The sequence below is a fragment of the Wasmannia auropunctata genome, unplaced genomic scaffold (genome assembly GCF_000956235.1).
Source record: "Wasmannia auropunctata unplaced genomic scaffold, wasmannia.A_1.0 LD336026.1, whole genome shotgun sequence".
Classification (NCBI taxonomy): Eukaryota; Metazoa; Arthropoda; class Insecta; order Hymenoptera; family Formicidae; genus Wasmannia; species Wasmannia auropunctata.
Genome location: NW_012026864.1, coordinates 1,915,120 through 1,933,366, shown reverse-complemented (window position 1 = coordinate 1,933,366; position 18,247 = coordinate 1,915,120). Strand labels below are relative to the sequence as shown.

Below are 18,247 nucleotides of genomic sequence, written 5' to 3'. Positions count from 1 at the left end.
TAGAAGGGAGAAGAAGTATGCGCTAGTCGCGAAGGAAACATCAACATTTATACGATATTCTGACGATATTAAGGACGGTCGATTTTAATTTCAAAATATATGCTGGAATAATTAAATGTATCATTTTAGATAATAGCGGTAATTTTCAAATAAATATGGCATAAGTATAATCCAGTTTATTTCTATGAATTTTAGTTACTACAGAACTTTATAAATTTCTTATCAAGATATATATTTGTTGCTGCTCATAAGAAATCGTTTAACAAAATGAAAATGGCGAGGAAATAAAACATCTTACGAGACTAAATCTCATTGCCAATGCTCATCATTTATACATAACAAAAAGAGTGATTTATTTTAACGGCACGCGCGCAATGCAAAGTTCAATTTTGCGCGGAAAAACTTAAAACGTCCCTTTTCGATAAGTTTTAATTGTAACACGACTGAAAAGTGGAGTAGACTTTTGCAATGAGTTTTGGGGCTGCAATTGAAACTTATTTTCGGTGAATTTTGGAACACGTATTTTCAATATACACAACACAATTGTTATCAAATTGGCGAAGTTTTTCTCTCGATTTTTCTGACATTCGTACTTCGGGTGTAATCGGTATAACGAAAAGAATTACGAACACGTAGTTCGCGGCTGTTCCGAGAGAGGTCTCCGTCGAAAATTCAAATGCGAGGGAAACGGCTGTTACCGAGACAAGAGAGAAGCTTCTCTCTGCCGAGACCGATTAGTAACGTGACTGTCGTGACAATTGATGTTATTGAAATTCTCACTTAAATTAAGTTGAATGTGCCTTTTTTGACATCTCCCAATACTCGGAGTCTTGGACTAGCCTTGTCATACTTGGAGACTGTGTATCGACGTTTGTATATTTATATTTAACGTGAGTAAATAATAATATTAAGAATTCTCCGTGAAGAACTTTGGATGGCATTAAATACTGATAATAATAAAAATGCCTGCGAGAGAACTTGCAGCTGAGATTTTGTAACTCGACATTTCGTTATCGTTATAACGTTGTTGCACAGCTTTTTTTCCATGTAGGTATTAATACTTGTGCAACCGACTGGCCGCAAGTACACGTGCTTTTGGCTGGCGATATCTTATATTTAACTTAAAATTTACCTAAACACGATGTTTAACAGCGACGAGTAAACAATTTATTTGTTTACATCGTCGCTGTTAAAATTAGAAATTTATGTTTAAGTCAAACATGGAGCATAGATTGCGGATTAAATGTAATGATGTAAACATAACTACTATAATGATAATGAACTGTTGTTACAAAATCTATTCATCTATTTCAATAATTCTTTTGCATTAACAATTGATATTTTTACTTCTTAAGATATGTATAATAAATTTTTTCCATAACTTCAGAAATATATTAAATGAAAATGCTACTCTACGTTTACTCTCAAATAAAGTAATTTATGGTCTATTTTATTATACAAGCATTTAGAAATCCTATCATCTTTGTATTTTTATGATTGTTGTTATTTATATAACAAATCTTATAAAGATTTGACATATATTTGTCAACAATTTTCCTATTACATTCATAACAGATATTTTTTATAATTAATTAGAGATAAAGTAGTTTATATATATCATGTATTGCATTTTTTTTCAGTGTTATAGATATTATATAGACACTCTGTTCATAAATGGACCATATGTTTAAATATTTGCCATCGAACATGCCTGCCGAATTTAAAGGAACTATTCAAACCACGATACGTAATATGATGGAGCACGTTAACAACAGGGGCAGAAAGTATAAACATAATTGCATATAAATAATATTAAATATTGTAGTTTGTGAAATTTATGTAGATTAAGTTTTTAATAACGTCAACATTGACTACAATTTTTGAGTATTAAATATTTCATACTAAATTAATAGTATTGTTCAATTATGTTGCCATTTACTTTACCATTTTATTTAAAATATAAATTCCATAAATAAATTTTATTCATGAAATTCTATAAAATGGACTTAAAATGAACTTGTTAATATTAAATAGTTACCAGTGGAGCTTGGAGGATTTTGAAATCGGAGCACCATTGGGGAGAGGAAAATTTGGCCGTGTATATCTAGCCAGGGAGAAGACTACTCAGTACATGGTTGCCCTAAAGACACTGTATAAAGTTGAATTGATAAAAGGACGCGTGGAGAAACAAGTGATGCGAGAAATTGAAATACAATCGCATTTAAGGTATATATGTATACCAAAAATGTCTCGAAAAATGGTCAATATTTTCTTCACGTTAATATCCTCTTGCTCATACATGTTTCCAGGCATCCACATATTCTTCAAATGTTAACCTACTTTTATGATAACAAAAGGATTTATCTGGTATTAGAATTTGCTGCGAGAGGTGAATTATACAAGGAATTAAAACGTCAACCAAACGAGAGATTCAGCGAGCATTTGTATGTATTTGTAATTCTAACACATCCATCGTTGTGTATAATATTTAAAAGTTATTCAGAAATATTTCGTTTTTTCAGATCTGCCAAGTATACTTATCAAGTGGCCGACGCTTTGGAATATTGTCACAGACATAACGTTATTCATAGAGATATAAAACCCGAGAATTTGCTACTTACATATAACGGAGATATAAAGCTCGCAGACTTCGGATGGTCTGTACACGCGCCATCCTCAAAGTAAGCCCCAATCCGTACTTTTTTTATTTCAAATAGCAAGGAAATTATAACACGTTTATTGATCTATTTCAACCAGTTTAATTTTACTTTGAAATTTAAATTTCTAAAGCCAAATTGAAATTCATTCTTTCAGGCGAGACACGTTGTGCGGGACGTTAGATTATTTGCCACCGGAGATGATAATGGGACAGACGTACGACTTCTATGTTGACCATTGGTGCTTGGGGATTCTCTGCTACGAGTTTCTCACGGGGCAGCCGCCTTTCTTAAGTGGTACCTCGCAAGAAACGTACGCGAAGATAAAAATGATAAATATACAGTGGCCGGAACAGATTAAATCTCTGGCCAAAGACCTTATATCCAAGGTAACATTTGCGTGTGCTCTCCATATCGAAATACTAATAATTTTAGTTTATACATTTTTGTATTTTTAATTTATAAATTTGTTCTCACAGTTGATCAAGAAAAAAAGTTCGGAGCGAATTTCCTTGGCTGAGGTCAAAAGACATCCTTGGATCGTAGAACACAAAAATTCGCCTAAACTGAAAGCACAGCGTTAGAACCGATGGGATCTCACTAGAACTGCCGAAAGGGTTAATTTGGTAATTTTCTGTCCTTGCTTACGGTTAGCGAAGAATTGGTTTGACAATAGTAGTGTAGAATTATTTCACTATAACTCACGTGTCACTAGAATTATTTGTAGATATTCACATATTTTTAGCATTCTGTACAATACAAAAAAGAAAAAAAAATTTTAACTGATTAGCAGAGCCAGAATGGCACCGTCGACAATTCTAGAGTTAAGTTTAAAGGGAACATTATTTTTTTTTATCGACTTTACAACGCATACTTCATGTTTGATATCTTTATTGTACTTTTTTTATTTAGTTAGATGTAATATCTCTCGATGTAGTTGAAACTCGCGTTACGGCCACTTTAAATTAATACCCGTGACGTCCAATGCGACAATGTCCACTTCGACATTAAGGAGATCGCACAGGCTCGGCTTGGTCCTACCGAAATCTCCGTGCACGAATTCTTTTACGTATGTACCCGCTTGCGTCTTGACGTCGAGAACGAAAAACGCGTCGGTACTCTCGGCGACGGTGTGCAGCAATCCCTTCAGCTCGTGCGGCTTCGCCCAACGCGCGCGCATCTTGTAAATGATGCGCGTACGCGGGCTCAATGGCCGTCGGTGCAGCACTCTGACCGGTGTCCTCTGTATAATTCTCACGTTTTCCAGTTCGTTCAGATGTTCCAGCCGCGGTAGATCGCCACTCGCGTTCCGACAGACGCACAGCGCTCGATAGAATTTTGTTTTAGCATTCTCACCTTCCTTGAGCTTCTTCAAATCGAATCTGGAAGCGTATATTGTATATATATTATATACCATATATATTACACTTGTATATATTATATATTATATACTTTATATTATATATATATATATACATATATATATATATATATATATATACATGTACGCAGAATGTTTTATAATGCAATTAAATTGCTCGTTCGTCAACGATCATTTTTATCATTAACTTTATGTCACACTACATTTTGTAATCTCATTATTTTAAAAAAGGTATACCTTGAAAGAACTCTTAAACTCGATGTTATTTGAACCTGCTTAGTCGACTGATTGATACTATCGGTCAGACGCGTCAGAAGCTCGTTCGTGATACTCGTCATACGGGGATTCACCAGCTCGACAGCGAATGGTCGGCCACCATAGATGTTTCTTACGTCGACGTCTTCTCTTCCTGACGATAAAAATTTTATCGCTGTGCGAACATAAACAGTTTTTTTTATTGAAAAAAAAAAAATATATATATATATATATGCTATAAAAACACAAGCAAATCCAGTCAAAACGTACATTCTGCTTTCACAATTTCCGCGATGGGATTGCAGAGCAGGTCTTGCACGGAGGTTTCTACTTTTTTCTCGCCATTTATGAGCCACGGCGTCTGGCTGAGTTTCCTGGAGAGTTTATTGTAACGTCCTGTAATTCGAAAATTTGTATGAGGAATCTCGTGACGCGCGTCGTAAACAATTTTATTTTGTCGCTGCTTAAGTCGCGTCTCCGCGTACCTCCTATAAAGACGCTGCTGTGAGAGCACAAAACATCGTCAATACGAACGAATGTTTTCGGTGCGATTTGCGAGATCGTAAAATGTCGCATAAGTCGTTCATCCGTCATCTCGACCAGCAAAGTATCAACGTTTTTCCTACTAAATTTGTTATCATTGCACTTCCTCTTTTTCTGTTTATTTCCGCCTGCCTTGTGTTCGTTTATTCTGCAAGTAGAAACGGGAGAAGTTCCCGAGATGTAGAATGCAATTTTCTTTTATCTAAAACAAGTCGTCTATATCGTTATTAATCGCAGAGATTCGTTTCAATTTTCGTTTGAATTCTTAAAAAAAAAATACGTACATTTCTTTAAATATCATCTCGTCATCGGCGTACGTCAGAAAGACCTCGACGAGAAAAGGCGACGGTGTCGACAGATCGGCACGTTTCCCCATAGCCTCCTCGAGTTGGGGAATCATGAAAGATTTCCAAATATCTTTGACACTTTGTAATCTTGTTCTAAGAGTACTTAAGGCATCTTCGTGAATATCCGTCTCTTTGGACACGTAAGCGTATAATACATGCTCCCTGAGCTTTATCGACACAGGAACGGTCAGTGCGCAAGTGAAAGTCGTAGAGTCGTAATCTCTCTCCTTCACTTTTTCCGCTATCTGCATGAAATTAAAGATATATCGTTCAAACGTCAAGAATGTAAAGCTAAATAAAACATGTATGGAGCTGCATTATAAATATACATATATTAAACCACCGAACCACCGATGCTCATAAAATAAATTGTTAATACTCTACCTTTGTCACTACGTTTTCTTGGGCCTTATCCTGAAGAATTCCTAAGCATGCGACGCAAGTCGCTTCTTCCAAAGAAGCGTCGCCTCTTATATCGGCATGACTCAGCTGTAATAAATATTAAAATATGAGCACTTGCTCAACAAAGTTTATCTTAACAATAAAACTGTTCATAATCTTTTTTTTTTTTAATAAATCATTTTATTAAATATTCTCGGCGTTGCTTGTTTTTTCTTATACAAATTAATACTGCATGTACAATCTATTACAAAGTGCAATAATCTTTAGATTTAAATTTACGACAATATCGATTACAAATTTAAACAAACTATTTTTATCGAGACTAATATTCGATGTTGGACGTTTTTCTCACTCAGCTGTAATAAATATTAAAATATAAGCACTTGCCAAACCAAGTTTATCTTAACAATAAAACTTCGTTTTATAATCTATCTTTTTCAATAAATCATTTTATTAATATTCTCGACGTTCTTCTTATACAAATTAATATTGTATGTACAATCTATTACAAAGTGCAATCTTTAGATTTAAATTTATGACAAAATATCGATTACAAATATAACGGACTATTTTTATCGAGACTGATATTCGATGTTGGACGTTTTTCTCACTCAGCTGTGAATATTAAAATATGAGTACTTGCCAAACCAAGTTTTTCTTAACAATAAAATTATTTGTTCATAATCTGTTTTTTTTTAACAAATTATTTTATTAATATTCTCGACGTTGCTTGTTTCTTCTTATACAAATTAATATTGCATGTATACAATCTATTACAAAGTGCAATCTTTATATATTTAAAGTTATGACAGTATCGATTACAAATTTAAACGAACTATTTTTCTCAAGATATTCGACGTTGAACGTTTTTCTTTACTTTTTTAATTGTCTTACCTGCGCCGCAAATTCGAAAGGCTTGCAGTAACATTCCGACGTGCGATACCCAACGAAACGAAAGCAACATCTCAAACAGCAGCCTTGGGATTTTAAGAAGTGAAGGATCTTTCTCTCTTCCTCCGTCGTAACTGCATTCATCGTGATATCAAAATTTAATAATTTCAATATTGTAACTTACGATCACTGTTTACGAACATCTGAAATCGTAAGTTAACCTTTCAGGGACCGCTTAACCTCAAAATGTCACTTGGGTTTACGGCGTGCTATTTCGCGTCTGTTCGCGTTGCTTGCACTTTTTGCACTCAGGGAGCAATAGGAGCGAAAAACAAAATTTTAGATTTTAGAAATCACAAGTTGCTATGGTTCTATTTCTATAATTTCGCAAAAACCTTCGAATAAAGATTAGATTAGAAAAAAGAAAATTATCTTTCTCACACACAGCAAATGCAGCGTGCTTAACGTTCTCTTACAGAATTAATATATTCGTCTGAATAATACAAATTGTCATCATTTTATCAACGAGAGAATAATTAAAGAATTTTAATGTAATCACTCATGTGAAGATTAAAAAATGTATTAAATTATTTTTTTTTATTATTTCAATCATTTCGGTAATTTTGCGTTCAACTGCTCAAAGATCATGTAAGGAAATGAAATTTATTCTGTTAAAAGTAAGAATGATCTTTTCGCAAAGATGTCAATAGAAACTGCACAGCCTTTTTATTCATATTTTAAGTCATACACAAATTTCTTATTTATCAACATAATTTTTTGAAATGGATGCATAAAGTCTCTTAGAGCATAATAAAAAATGTACGATATCTTTCGGAGGCAGCATATCTGCGATTTTCCTATGTAATTCTATCGGCAAGCTCTCTAAACTAGGACCCATCGAATTCAACGCTAACAATATGTTTGCGCGCAAAGGCGTGACTAGATCATCCTTAAACCTGAAAAATTAATCTTGTAAGAAATATGTTACATATATTTATTAAACAGGTATAAAGGTGGGTAACAGGCATAAGTCAGACAGTAGGTATATAGGATAGCTTACACAATATTATATACACATATACAATACAATAGTACAATATTTGTAAATATATATAAATATAAATTTGTAAATAAAAAAATATATATATATTTACAAGCAGAAACAAAATTTAAAAGATAAGTAATAACTTCTGACATTGCATTAGAATGCAGAAATTCATACCTGTGCGATATCTCTTTGAGATTCATATATCGAAGACACCAATTGCTTGTGTACGGATTCACATATCTCAACGTCTGTATGACCATACTACGAATCGTCTTGTCTCCTACGCATGACAGAATATTGAGTACCAATTTATCGCCGTGAGTTATCGCGATTAATTTCGACCTAACGTTATTTACATTACGCAACGTCAAATATATCTCGTATACACCTGTCTCTTGCGACTTCCAATTTGTGGGTATACGAACTAATCTTGTATTTTGCTCCCTGTTAAATTAACACGTGGATTAATAGATAAAGATGAAAAAGCGATAATACATGTATTTAAATTCTCAAAATATGTATTACCATTTCGGAGTGTCAAAAACGGACGAAATGCCAAAGCCGGATTCCGCCGACAGAACGAGCAGCAGCGCAACGAGGTAGTCGTGGTGACTGACACCTTCGTCCAATTGTTCCAACACCGCCCGCAGCGATAACGCTATTGTAGAAAACGTGCTGTCCTCCGCCAGGATCGGCTCGGACATGTCGACCGCTCTGTTCGAGGAACGCAATTGCTCCATATTTTACGTAAACGATGACTCGCTTCTTCCCTTCTTCATCTCATCGTTAGTGGCACGTCGTCGTGTCTTCTCACGAAAATCAATTTCGCCAAATTGACTAAAATTGACTCGATGCGCATGTCTCTTTATCGTACACTTTAATATTTTCCTGCAATGTTTACGTTCTTTGTAGAGACTAGGAGTTAGGAGTGAGGTTAGACACGCTGTCAGCTGTGCGCGTAGTGCATCTTACACTTAAATCGGTTCATACAGCCTAGTCTCTAAATGTCATCTCGAGAAGCGATTTCATTGGCCGAATGGAATCTTAAGCCCACTTATAATTAAGGCTGCGGTCCATTTCGCGCTACAAATGCTGCGAAGCGTTTAATTGACAATCGGAACAGAGAATTTTATGAATTGATGATCAATTAAAAAATTAATGCTTCGAAGCATTTGTATGTATGACATATAACAAGCGGATTATAGCCTAATGGTGGAGCCCCACTTATTTCGTGAAATAAATAAATATTATCATACGTAAGGTCCGAATGTGTCGTACGTCTTTATATGTTATATACTATACGGTATTGGATAACGCTACGCTGTCAGAGACAGCTGTTTCCCACTACGCTGCCCTCGCATATAATGCGCAGACCGATAATTTATTTTTTCTCTTGCCGGATAAAATGGATTTCATACTTTTGTTAAATTATTTACCGCGATTATTAAAAATCCTATTTAACGTAAATTATATTGATTTTCAGTATTCGCAGTGAGTAACGCACGTGATGCGCAAGATGTATTATTTTAACCTTGTTGTTCGCCAAATGTTAAACAAGGTTAAAAAATAATACTCCATGCGCATCACGCGTGAACGCAGCCGGGGACGGCATAACAGCAGCCAAAAGTAGGGATGTATGTATGTATCCAAGTATCGTACGACACGCTTGAGCTTCATAAGTTAAATTAAAGGATATAAACACGATATCACTGCGAGAGAAACCTTAAATTTTAAGCCTCCGATATGCTGCGGCAAATAATAATACTGGTTATTAATTTTTATATGTGATTATATTTACCTGATCATATCAATTTGTTTTTGTCTTCAAGGGAGATAATCTTAAGCATTTCGAGGTAATTTTTCTTCCATCGTAATACTTTATTGGTAGAAAAACTAATCAAAAATATTGTTCGACGACATTATTTTTAAAACGATTGTTATTTCAAATAACTACTCTGATAATGCCACCTGCTGGCACAAGCCATAAATAAACTGCAAAATAAAGTAGTGCAACGCTATGAAGAGGCCTTTTACGAGAGGAAATCCCGCGTGAGATTTTCATCGTTTCTTGATAGATTTTTCACTGAGAATTTCACTCAGAATATAGTACTGCTCCTGTAAGTATCGGCGTACAAATATTTACACCAGAGTTTCAATATTCCACCACTCGATATAATATATATCATTGCAGCTATCCACAGTTATTAAACACTTTCAAAATAGATCGATGTCGAACGGTTTGTATAATAATTTATTTCTCACATCTATACTCTGGGGCTGGATTTATAGGTTGCTTAACCTTATCTTGCTTCTTACATCAGTGTAAGACTTACTCTGTGTGTATTATAGACGCTGCCTTACCCGATACGATGGAGGAAAAAATTGACATTGAATTCGTCGAAGTGCCATCATATTCTTTCATCACGAAAAAGAAACGTGGCCAGGTAAACATTGCGATGAGTAAAAATTAATAACAATATTAAAATGGCGGACTCTCAAATTTAAAAATTACAATATAAATTAAGGCCAATGAGAATCAAAAGCAGTTTTTGGTGTTCAAATTATGTATTAACAATTACTACATTAATAATGCATTGCAATACAACGTTAGTATTGTAATGCATTTTGGCTCTTATTAGCTTTAAATTATATTGTAAATGTTAAAAAATAATAATTTGTAACATATCGGAGATTGTAGTTTTAAAGTTTAAAGTGTCCCTTTTAGTACAAATTCACTGGAAAAGAAATATATTGAAATTTATTGAATTGTTTGAATAATCGCAAGTACATATTTTTTTAATAAAAAAAAAAAGAAATTTAACATAGTTAATGAACATAACAATAAAATTCGAAATCAATAACAAAAGGACTAATAAATACATAAATAAATACGAGTCAAATATTCAAATGTTTCGACCTTGTAATAAATGATCAACAGTTAAAAATCAGTGAAAAACATAGAACGCTAATATAATGGTGATGAAATTGTTTCTCACATATGTACCTTCAAATTACAGAAAGTGTTAAGATCGCATGATAAAATGAATAATGATCCATACTAATTGCTGTCCTTGTTACAAATGAATCCCAGTGGCTGTCCTTTAGAGCAGGATTTTTTGTTTATCTTATTTTGATTTTTATTGTTATAGAGATCTCTTTTTGTTTTATTTAAATTTAAAATTATTCAAAATTTATTATTGCTTCTTTTTGAAACGTATCTTTTTCATTTACATTTTCAGATGATCCACAGCGATCGTAAGCTTGAAGTTATTAATTTATACAAGCGAATTAAGAAAGCCGCTCCAGAAATGTTAAAAAAACAAATTGTTACTCTATTGTCAGAGGAATCGGGTGTTAGTAATAACAGCATAAAAAAAATATTGTTGGAGTATAAGCGGACAGGTGGGATTTTAATCCCAAATAGGAAGAGATGTCGCCGATTCAAAGACAAAAGTGACGACGAAGTTAACAAGAAAGCTATTCGGAGAAAAATTCATGAATTTTATATGAACAATATATTCCCAACGACGGTCAGAATTCTACAGGCTTTAAGCGACGACAAGAAACTCTTGAATTTTAAACGATCAACATTCTATTTACTGATGAAGGAACTGAATTTTACATTTACATTTACCAACCAAGGCCACATCCTGACGGAGACACAAGATCTGGTTATTTGGAGAAGAACCTACCTAAAAACTATCAAGAGATATCGAGAGGAGGGTCGGCAGATTTATTATCTGGATGAGACTTGGATTAACGTCGATGATACTGCAAATAAAGATTGGATGGAAACAGTTAAATTCAATAAGGATGCATCCTTCCATCGGTTGACCGCGAAGCCAGCCGGTCCGAGTGAAGAAGACAAGTTACTTTTTCTGCATATCGGCAGCGCTGCCGGTTTCGTTCCCGACGGACTTCTATGTTTCCCCTCGACAGCGGAAAATTATTACAGCAACGAAATAACCGTCAACCTATTTCACAAATGGTTCAAACGTATCCTACCATCGTTAGACGACAATGCTGTCATCGTCATGGATAACGCTCCGCATCATTGTGCGAAAGTGGAAAAATTACCGGATATCTCTTGGAAGAAAGGCGAAATAATAAAATGGTTGGAGAGCAAGGGAAAAGAAGTGTCCGCGGAGACTATGGCGAAGGCCGAGCTCTTGCACATTGTTGCACAACAAAAGAACAAGTTCGATAAGTATATCATAGACGAAATGGCGAAGCAGGAAGGCAAAACGGTTCTCAGATTACCTCCGTATCACAGCGATCTCAATCCGATTGAAATAATATGGTCAATGATTAAAAAATCCATTAAGAGTAGTAACAACAATGGTAATGCAGAAGATGTGAAACTGTTAGTTGAACAAGGTGTTAGTCAGGTAACAGCTGAATATTGGAATAATTTTATAAAGTTTGTGAAAAATGAAGAGAAAAAGATGTTTCAGATTGATGACTTGATTGAGAAAATGATTGACGGTTCGTCAGTAATTAAAAATAAAGAGACAGATTCCGAAATGACTGATAGCGATTTCTAATCTCGGCTGCATACCAAATCTCATATGTATATAATATTACATTTTTTATGATTTCTACATAGCATTAATAATTTTCTATTCGTATATCAATATTATTTCGAATAAAATGATATTCCTATAATGTTCCTAATAAAAATATGTTACTATTACAGATTTAACTACTTTTATTTGTACAGTATGAAGATTCGAGTCATTCGAACGGCTGTATAATTTAAATAAAAGATTTGATATTACATACATTGAAATATCAATATTATTTCACTCGCTCAATTTTCTAAACCTGAGTATACTCAAGCTTAGAATTTATACGATATATAGTTTTAAAAATAAAAAATACTTTATCACGCAATTACTTGGTAATTACTTGGCTAGTAATTACTTGATTAGTAATTTGCAACTCGTAATTTGCAATATACAGTAAAAACAAACGCTAAAAATCAAATAAATTTTAATTATTTTCTTTGTACTCTTAAAGTTAAAGTATAGATACACAAAATATATGTGTTATTTCAACAACGTGATTGTTTAAAGTTCTTAATTAAATTAATTTTATAAAGTTTTGTGGCGTGAATTAAAAATTTGAATACAGTTTACAGCTTAAAAAAAAAATGAATTTTTACCTTTAATTAATTTTTTATTGAACATGAGTTGTGTGTGATTTTTTGCATTATTCAACATTGCGACAAAAAATGGCTCTTTCAGAATATATTTACATTAACTATTAGATTATTTTAATAAGAAATTTATAGGTAATTTAATAAAAACAATTCACGTACGGCATAAATAAAATGTTTAATGTACAATGCGTACTTTGAGTGCCCCTAATAAACAGAAAAATTACTCAAATTAAATTTTTTTAATTAAATAAAAAAGTTATATACGTACGTGCAGCTCACGTGGGGATTAAGGTGACCTCAAAAAGTGCAAGAACTTGTAATTTATAAAATACTATTAATTAAAAATACTATTATTAATTTCTTGAACCTTACGACGCTGATGTAGCTATATATATAATACGATAATTTGTCGCACTGATATCGCTAGATCGCTATATAGATCCAATTAAAAATAAAAGACCGCCGGCGTAAAAAGATACTGCAAGCATAGCCTGGTGCATAAAAACAATTATCCAATTGCATTTCTATCATAAGGAAAATACAATTGGATAATTTTCTTTACGTATATGCAGGTTGTTGCCGCGCGGCAAAACGCGATGCCGGTATAGCTAATCAATGTTGCATCGAGATCGAATTTAATTTTTTCCGCGTGATATGTATATATAGAAATTGAGATTTGATTATTGGGCTACAGCGCTTTTTCCGCCGCGTGAAAATTAATGCCACACGTATGTACGTATCAGTCATGGACACAATTGAATTGAGAGAACAGATCACGAGCCCGTGCTTTTCTCAATTGAAAACGCGAGGGTCTGCCCTTGTATATGTATACAGTTGTGGACACATCGGTTGCGACACTTTTTTTTCATAAGTTTATAATATATATTTAATATGTACATAATATATATTCTATAGATCACTAATATTTTGCAAGTGCGGACCACGATTGGTGTTATACTGTCTTTAGACTAAAGATAGTATACATCGTGGTTCGCATTTGCAAAATATTAGTCTATAAAATAATCTAATCTATAAAATATATTATGTATATTAAATATATATTATGTATATTAAATATATATTACAAACTTATGAAAAAAAAGTGCCGCAACCGATGTGTCCACAACTGTATATATACATATACAATACATGGGCAGACCCTCGCGTTTTTTCAATTGAGAGAAGCACGGGCTCGTGATCAGCTGTTCTATCATTTCAATTCGCATCTTTTATATCTTCAATCTCTTCCTTCGTTCTTTTTCCTTCCGTGGAACGATGTACACACGTATGAATAATTGTTACGTTGTGACATTACTCCAACCTAACCTCCAAGCTCCAACACGAGCGCGACGCGGACCGCGCGCGGAGCGGAGTAGCGGACAGAGAATGCGACATGGCGGTGGAGCTGAAACGAAAAGAACAGACCACGTCACAAGAGATACGTACACACGCCGGGTGAGGGTGATGGGGGGGGGCAGGGAGGGGAGGGGGGAGACATTCGTAAAGGACCAGCGGGAGAGGAGTCAGGAGAGGAGAGCATCTCTTGATCCGGACCGGAGTAGAGTGTCGCGCATTCGCGTGGTAATGCCGTCCGAGCGAGCACCAACGTGGCGACGAATAATTATATGATGTACCAGCACGCGCGCGACGGACGAGACATTACACGAGTTGTCACGGGCAGCGTTGGCTTGGTCTCCTAACCTAATTTCGTCCGCACCTGTTTCACCGAAGGGAATCTCAGTCAGGTGGGTTTGACCTCCACGGGGGCGCGCCAACGGGAACGCACCGCCGCGCAGCGGGTTCCCCCTCCCCCTCCCCCCCGCCTACGTTCAGCGCGAAACCCTGACCACCGTCTGTCGTCTCGGAAAAGTTCCTTGGCACGCGGCTCCGCGGCCGCCCCCCGTGTGTCGTACCTACTTCCGTACGTGTCAGTTACAGTTATATTTCTCTCGACAACTCTTTGATCGCCCGACGAATCGAGCAAGTTACACATGGAAACATATCGCGCGGCGCGATGCGGCGCGTGTACGGTGCGTGGAATTGGGATACCGTTAAGTACAATGCACCGGAGGCACTCAAGTGCCGTGTGGTGTGTCGAAAGATCCGTGTCTGTCGGTAATCACCTTTTTTTTCCCCTCTCTTTATTTCGTATTAACGTAGTGTAGAGGAAGCCTCGGTGGGCTTTACGTTCGCGAAGGATGTACGTCGCATCCTCGCTTGAAAAGTGACACGAATAAAAAACGTAATTTTCGAGTCATTACCACGTGAATGAATTGAGCGAGAACATTTCCCTCTCGATTAGTCGAGAATCTGGGAAATTTGATTTTTTTTTTTTTTTTGACCGTTCGAACTCAATTTTGAAGTAAGAACGCGATATTATTAAGATTTGTTTATCGCGTGATGGATTCATGGGAAATAATTTTTTGACGCGTGACTTGTCAACTCTGACCAACTCTGACCTTAGCGGCTCTTCTTCTCCACGGGTCATTTCCAATTCTTGAGATCCTATCACTACTACGCCTTAGCGTTCAAGTGACAATGTTGTGTACGTGTGTGTGTGTGTGTTTTTTTTAGTACTGTACACGAAACATGATGTCCAACGGCGTTCAGAATCCGATTAAGCAAATCGAGGAGACCTCGATGCGGAATAATGTACATCACTCGTCAACCGCCACATCGCCGTCGTCGTCGTCATCGTCGTCGTCGTCGTCGTCGTTGGATCCCCTCATGAAGCTGTCCTCGTACTTCCTGGCAGTCCGACCGTGGTCGCTGAGCGCATCGCTGATGCCGACGCTTCTCGGGTCGGCGCTCGCGTATCGGCTGACGGGCCTGGCAAGCTTCAGCTGGATATCGCTGATCCTTACCGTGTTCATAGTGCTCTGCGTGCACGGCGCTGGTAATGTAGTGAACACTTACTTTGACTACGTGAAGGGCGTCGACAGCAGGAAGAGCGATGACCGAATACTGGTGGACGATTTACTGTCCAAGGACGAATTGGTCTCGCTCGGGGCGTTCCTGTACGCGGCGGGCTGTCTGGGATTCGTCCTGCTGACCGCCATCTCGCCGGCGAAGATGGAGCACCTGGCCCTCGTGTACTTCGGAGGCCTGTCCTCCTCCTTTCTCTACACGGGGGGCATAGGATTGAAATACATCGCCCTGGGCGACGTACTTATCTTAGTCATATTCGGCCCGATTTCAGTTCTATTTGCGTTCATGGCGCAAACCGGTTACCTTGAGCTAGGAACAATTTATTACGCGATACCGCTCGCTTTGAACACCGAGGCTATTCTGCACAGCAACAACACGAGGGACATGGAGAGCGACAGGAGGGCGGGAATCGTAACGCTGGCTATCTTAATAGGCCGCACAGCGTCTCACGTTTTGTATGCTTTTTTACTGTTTACACCGTATATAATTTTCGCGGTAATGGCGCTTAGATATTCCATCTGGTTTTTACTGCCAGTGGTCACGCTGATGACCGCCTTTAAAATAGAAAAGGAATTCCGCAATCCGCATAGAATTCAAGATGTGCCTAAACAGACAGCCGGGTTGAATGTATACCTAGGTATTTTGTACGTTGTCGCTTGTTTGCTCGTGGGCTCGCTCCCCTATCTGTAAAGTTATTCAATGATGCTTTCGCACATTTCGTCCTGGATTACTCTTCCCACTCGGTAACCCGGTGATACTCCCTTTCCAGTGAGGTTTCATCCGGATTTGCAATTAAAGGTACGCAACCTTTCAAATAAGCGAAGGAATAGTTTGGAAAATGACTTGTCTTATTATTTTTTTATTTATTGATTACGCTCAATATAATTTCGCGCCGCATCCCGTAACACAATCCAGATACGATTGTTTTTGCTGTCCGCAAGGGTAATCCAAGATTGACATTCTTGATGAAGTTAGACTTCATCAATATATGTATCGGCAGCTTGTTAAACTGACAAAACTTTGATAATTTTATCAAAATGTGTCTGTGCCCTCACAAATTATGCGATCATTCTCAAATTATACTTAGCACAAGTAAAAAAAAACCAATTACTTGTTTATTAAAGATGTCGCGTGTCACATTCGCCTCGAGTACTAATTAATTCATATTCGAGACGTTCGTGACAAAATTAGGACTTTGTGACGAACTCGATCTTGAATATTATTTCATACTGCGTACTATATTGTCATATTTTGTAATAAAATAAAATATCATACTCGCGGATGTCAGGACTTGGAAAAACGGATGAATACACACAATATAGTCTCTCTTCTCATTTTCACGTAGAACTCAACTAAATCTTTTATATGAGTCCTACAAAATTAAACTTCTTGAAACAGACCTTCTGTGTATTTATTTTAAGATGTATCTCAAGAAATACGCATATAGTCTGCGTATTGTCTTACGCGAACGAGGTAAATGCGCGTGTATCTCGTTACGAAAATACCATTCGCCTACGTTTCCGTATTATTTATGTTGTAATTGACTTACATCACTCTTACACGCATGATAATTTTAATAGAGTGATACCTCACGAGCATCACGAATGTCGTATACGACGCATATGTGTATCTTATACTAACATAGTATGTTATATTTTCGATAACATATTATGTTCAACTTAACCATATTTTTATTTTTTACTGAATAAATTAAACGTTTCTTCTCCCAAAATGGGTACTTCAGATACTTATGCATCAATGATGTTAGCATATTTCCGCATAATATTTAATCGTAGAGTAATTATAACATCGTGTTTCGTTCGAATGCTGTAAAAGACTGTTACGGAAATATGAGACTTTTATGGCATTTGCAATATTTATTTCCTAAATAGAGACTTGAATTAGGAATAAATCAAAAGCATAGCGGAACCAAATGAAAAATATATATAGCTCGCTTTTACCTGAGGATCCCGATCGAACGATCGATTAATGATGAAATAATAATGGAACTGTAAATGTGTTCTGTGAGTAGAAAAATGAAAAATCTTGATAATCGGGTATTATCATAACATTAATTTACTATATTTGAAATTTTATATGATTATACATGTGAAAAAATTGTTATACAAAATTTTTTTACGAGAAAGCAAAATATCATGTCAATTTGTATTATATTCTGTATATAATGTTACAAAAAACACATTGTATTATAGCATCATTTGATCTCAGTTCACTGATAAATTTTATTAATGACTTTCGTGTTAAATAATATGCTGTATTAAATATCTCTCCTTGAAGGCGTATATATATATATATATCTAGATCATGTATAATAAAATTGTCATATCGGGGAAGAGAGAAGAGGAGACCGAAATGCAATACAAATCAAGGAGAGATATATGAATATAGGAAAAGCAAATTTGTGTGTGACTAATTAAATAAATAATTTAATATATTTTCACTGCACTGATTCTTTCAGAATATTCATCATTTCTGGAGAAGTTTCTCTTTCTTGTCTTCTCTATGAGAATTTAACTGTGTTGTGAATGTACAATATCAAGTGACAATACCTTTATGATCGTGAAAAAGCGATGTGTTTTGTTAAAAATATATATTTTCCGAATCTTATAATTC

General features: G+C 35.8%; 5 protein-coding genes across 11 annotated transcripts; 3 read left to right on the top strand and 2 right to left on the bottom strand.

Moving 5' to 3' along the window:
* Nucleotides 1–456: 456 nt before the first annotated feature.
* On the top strand, nucleotides 457–3,446 carry LOC105452792 (aurora kinase B). The gene is made up of 7 exons (XM_011694214.1): nucleotides 457–890; nucleotides 1,641–1,784; nucleotides 2,035–2,226; nucleotides 2,310–2,444; nucleotides 2,523–2,681; nucleotides 2,815–3,046; nucleotides 3,137–3,446. The coding sequence occupies exons 2-7, from the start codon at nucleotides 1,675–1,677 to the stop codon at nucleotides 3,239–3,241; spliced, it is 933 nt and encodes a 310-aa protein (XP_011692516.1). The 5' UTR covers nucleotides 457–890; nucleotides 1,641–1,674; the 3' UTR covers nucleotides 3,242–3,446.
* An 85-nt stretch (nucleotides 3,447–3,531) lies between these two features.
* On the bottom strand, nucleotides 3,532–6,897 carry LOC105452791 (putative tRNA pseudouridine synthase Pus10). The gene is made up of 7 exons (XM_011694213.1): nucleotides 6,480–6,897; nucleotides 5,568–5,672; nucleotides 5,121–5,428; nucleotides 4,779–4,984; nucleotides 4,564–4,689; nucleotides 4,276–4,468; nucleotides 3,532–4,039 (listed from the first exon to the last, which is right to left on the bottom strand). The coding sequence occupies exons 1-7, from the start codon at nucleotides 6,618–6,620 to the stop codon at nucleotides 3,607–3,609; spliced, it is 1,512 nt and encodes a 503-aa protein (XP_011692515.1). The 5' UTR covers nucleotides 6,621–6,897; the 3' UTR covers nucleotides 3,532–3,606.
* A 282-nt stretch (nucleotides 6,898–7,179) lies between these two features.
* On the bottom strand, nucleotides 7,180–8,693 carry LOC105452790. 2 transcript variants are annotated; one of them, XM_011694212.1, is made up of 4 exons: nucleotides 8,050–8,693; nucleotides 7,913–7,968; nucleotides 7,699–7,804; nucleotides 7,180–7,432 (listed from the first exon to the last, which is right to left on the bottom strand). In XM_011694212.1, the coding sequence occupies exons 1-4, from the start codon at nucleotides 8,262–8,264 to the stop codon at nucleotides 7,234–7,236; spliced, it is 576 nt and encodes a 191-aa protein (XP_011692514.1). In that variant the 5' UTR covers nucleotides 8,265–8,693; the 3' UTR covers nucleotides 7,180–7,233. The 2 variants fall into 2 exon arrangements, with proteins under 2 accessions (XP_011692514.1, XP_011692513.1); XM_011694211.1 differs by having other exon boundaries at nucleotides 7,699–7,968; nucleotides 8,050–8,691.
* A 136-nt stretch (nucleotides 8,694–8,829) lies between these two features.
* LOC105452789 lies at nucleotides 8,830–12,914 on the top strand. 5 transcript variants are annotated; one of them, XM_011694210.1, is made up of 5 exons: nucleotides 8,830–9,641; nucleotides 9,716–9,761; nucleotides 9,874–9,968; nucleotides 10,764–11,912; nucleotides 12,221–12,914. In XM_011694210.1, exons 2-5 carry the CDS (start codon nucleotides 9,752–9,754, stop codon nucleotides 12,224–12,226), a joined length of 1,260 nt encoding a protein of 419 aa, XP_011692512.1. In that variant the 5' UTR covers nucleotides 8,830–9,641; nucleotides 9,716–9,751; the 3' UTR covers nucleotides 12,227–12,914. The 5 variants fall into 5 exon arrangements, with proteins under 5 accessions (XP_011692512.1, XP_011692511.1, XP_011692510.1 ...); XM_011694209.1 differs by having other exon boundaries at nucleotides 10,764–12,094; XM_011694208.1 differs by having other exon boundaries at nucleotides 8,831–9,158; nucleotides 9,354–9,641; nucleotides 10,764–12,313.
* A 1,265-nt stretch (nucleotides 12,915–14,179) lies between these two features.
* Nucleotides 14,180–17,345, top strand: LOC105452788 (ubiA prenyltransferase domain-containing protein 1 homolog). Of its 2 annotated transcripts, none has more exons than XM_011694204.1 (2): nucleotides 14,180–14,430; nucleotides 15,260–17,345. In XM_011694204.1, exon 2 carries the CDS (start codon nucleotides 15,275–15,277, stop codon nucleotides 16,301–16,303), a length of 1,029 nt encoding a protein of 342 aa, XP_011692506.1. In that variant the 5' UTR covers nucleotides 14,180–14,430; nucleotides 15,260–15,274; the 3' UTR covers nucleotides 16,304–17,345. The 2 variants fall into 2 exon arrangements, with proteins under 2 accessions (XP_011692506.1, XP_011692507.1); XM_011694205.1 differs by lacking the exon at nucleotides 14,180–14,430 and adding an exon at nucleotides 14,624–14,800.
* The last annotated feature ends 902 nt before the right edge of the window (nucleotides 17,346–18,247 follow it).

What these genes read in the sequence shown, in the direction of transcription:
- LOC105452788 (XM_011694204.1), top strand. Translation starts at nt 15,275, where the DNA reads ATGATGTCCAACGGCGTTCAGAATCCGATTAAGCAAATCGAGGAGACC.
- LOC105452790 (XM_011694211.1), bottom strand. Translation starts at nt 8,264, where the DNA reads ATGGAGCAATTGCGTTCCTCGAACAGAGCGGTCGACATGTCCGAGCCG. An exon ending in GTTTTTGACACTCCGAAATG is followed by an intron (nt 7,969 to 8,049) that starts GTAATACATATT and finishes TTAATTTAACAG; the next exon opens with GGAGCAAAATACAAGATTAG. An exon ending in CTCAAAGAGATATCGCACAG is followed by an intron (nt 7,433 to 7,698) that starts GTATGAATTTCT and finishes TTAATTTTTCAG; the next exon opens with GTTTAAGGATGATCTAGTCA.
- LOC105452792 (XM_011694214.1), top strand. Translation starts at nt 1,675, where the DNA reads ATGGACCATATGTTTAAATATTTGCCATCGAACATGCCTGCCGAATTT. An exon ending in GAAATACAATCGCATTTAAG is followed by an intron (nt 2,227 to 2,309) that starts GTATATATGTAT and finishes ACATGTTTCCAG; the next exon opens with GCATCCACATATTCTTCAAA. An exon ending in GTACACGCGCCATCCTCAAA is followed by an intron (nt 2,682 to 2,814) that starts GTAAGCCCCAAT and finishes TCATTCTTTCAG; the next exon opens with GCGAGACACGTTGTGCGGGA.
- LOC105452791 (XM_011694213.1), bottom strand. Translation starts at nt 6,620, where the DNA reads ATGAATGCAGTTACGACGGAGGAAGAGAGAAAGATCCTTCACTTCTTA. An exon ending in AAGAAAACGTAGTGACAAAG is followed by an intron (nt 5,429 to 5,567) that starts GTAGAGTATTAA and finishes AATTTCATGCAG; the next exon opens with ATAGCGGAAAAAGTGAAGGA. An exon ending in AGTTTAAGAGTTCTTTCAAG is followed by an intron (nt 4,040 to 4,275) that starts GTATACCTTTTT and finishes ATACGCTTCCAG; the next exon opens with ATTCGATTTGAAGAAGCTCA.
- LOC105452789 (XM_011694209.1), top strand. An exon ending in CGAAAAAGAAACGTGGCCAG is followed by an intron (nt 9,969 to 10,763) that starts GTAAACATTGCG and finishes TTACATTTTCAG; the next exon opens with ATGATCCACAGCGATCGTAA.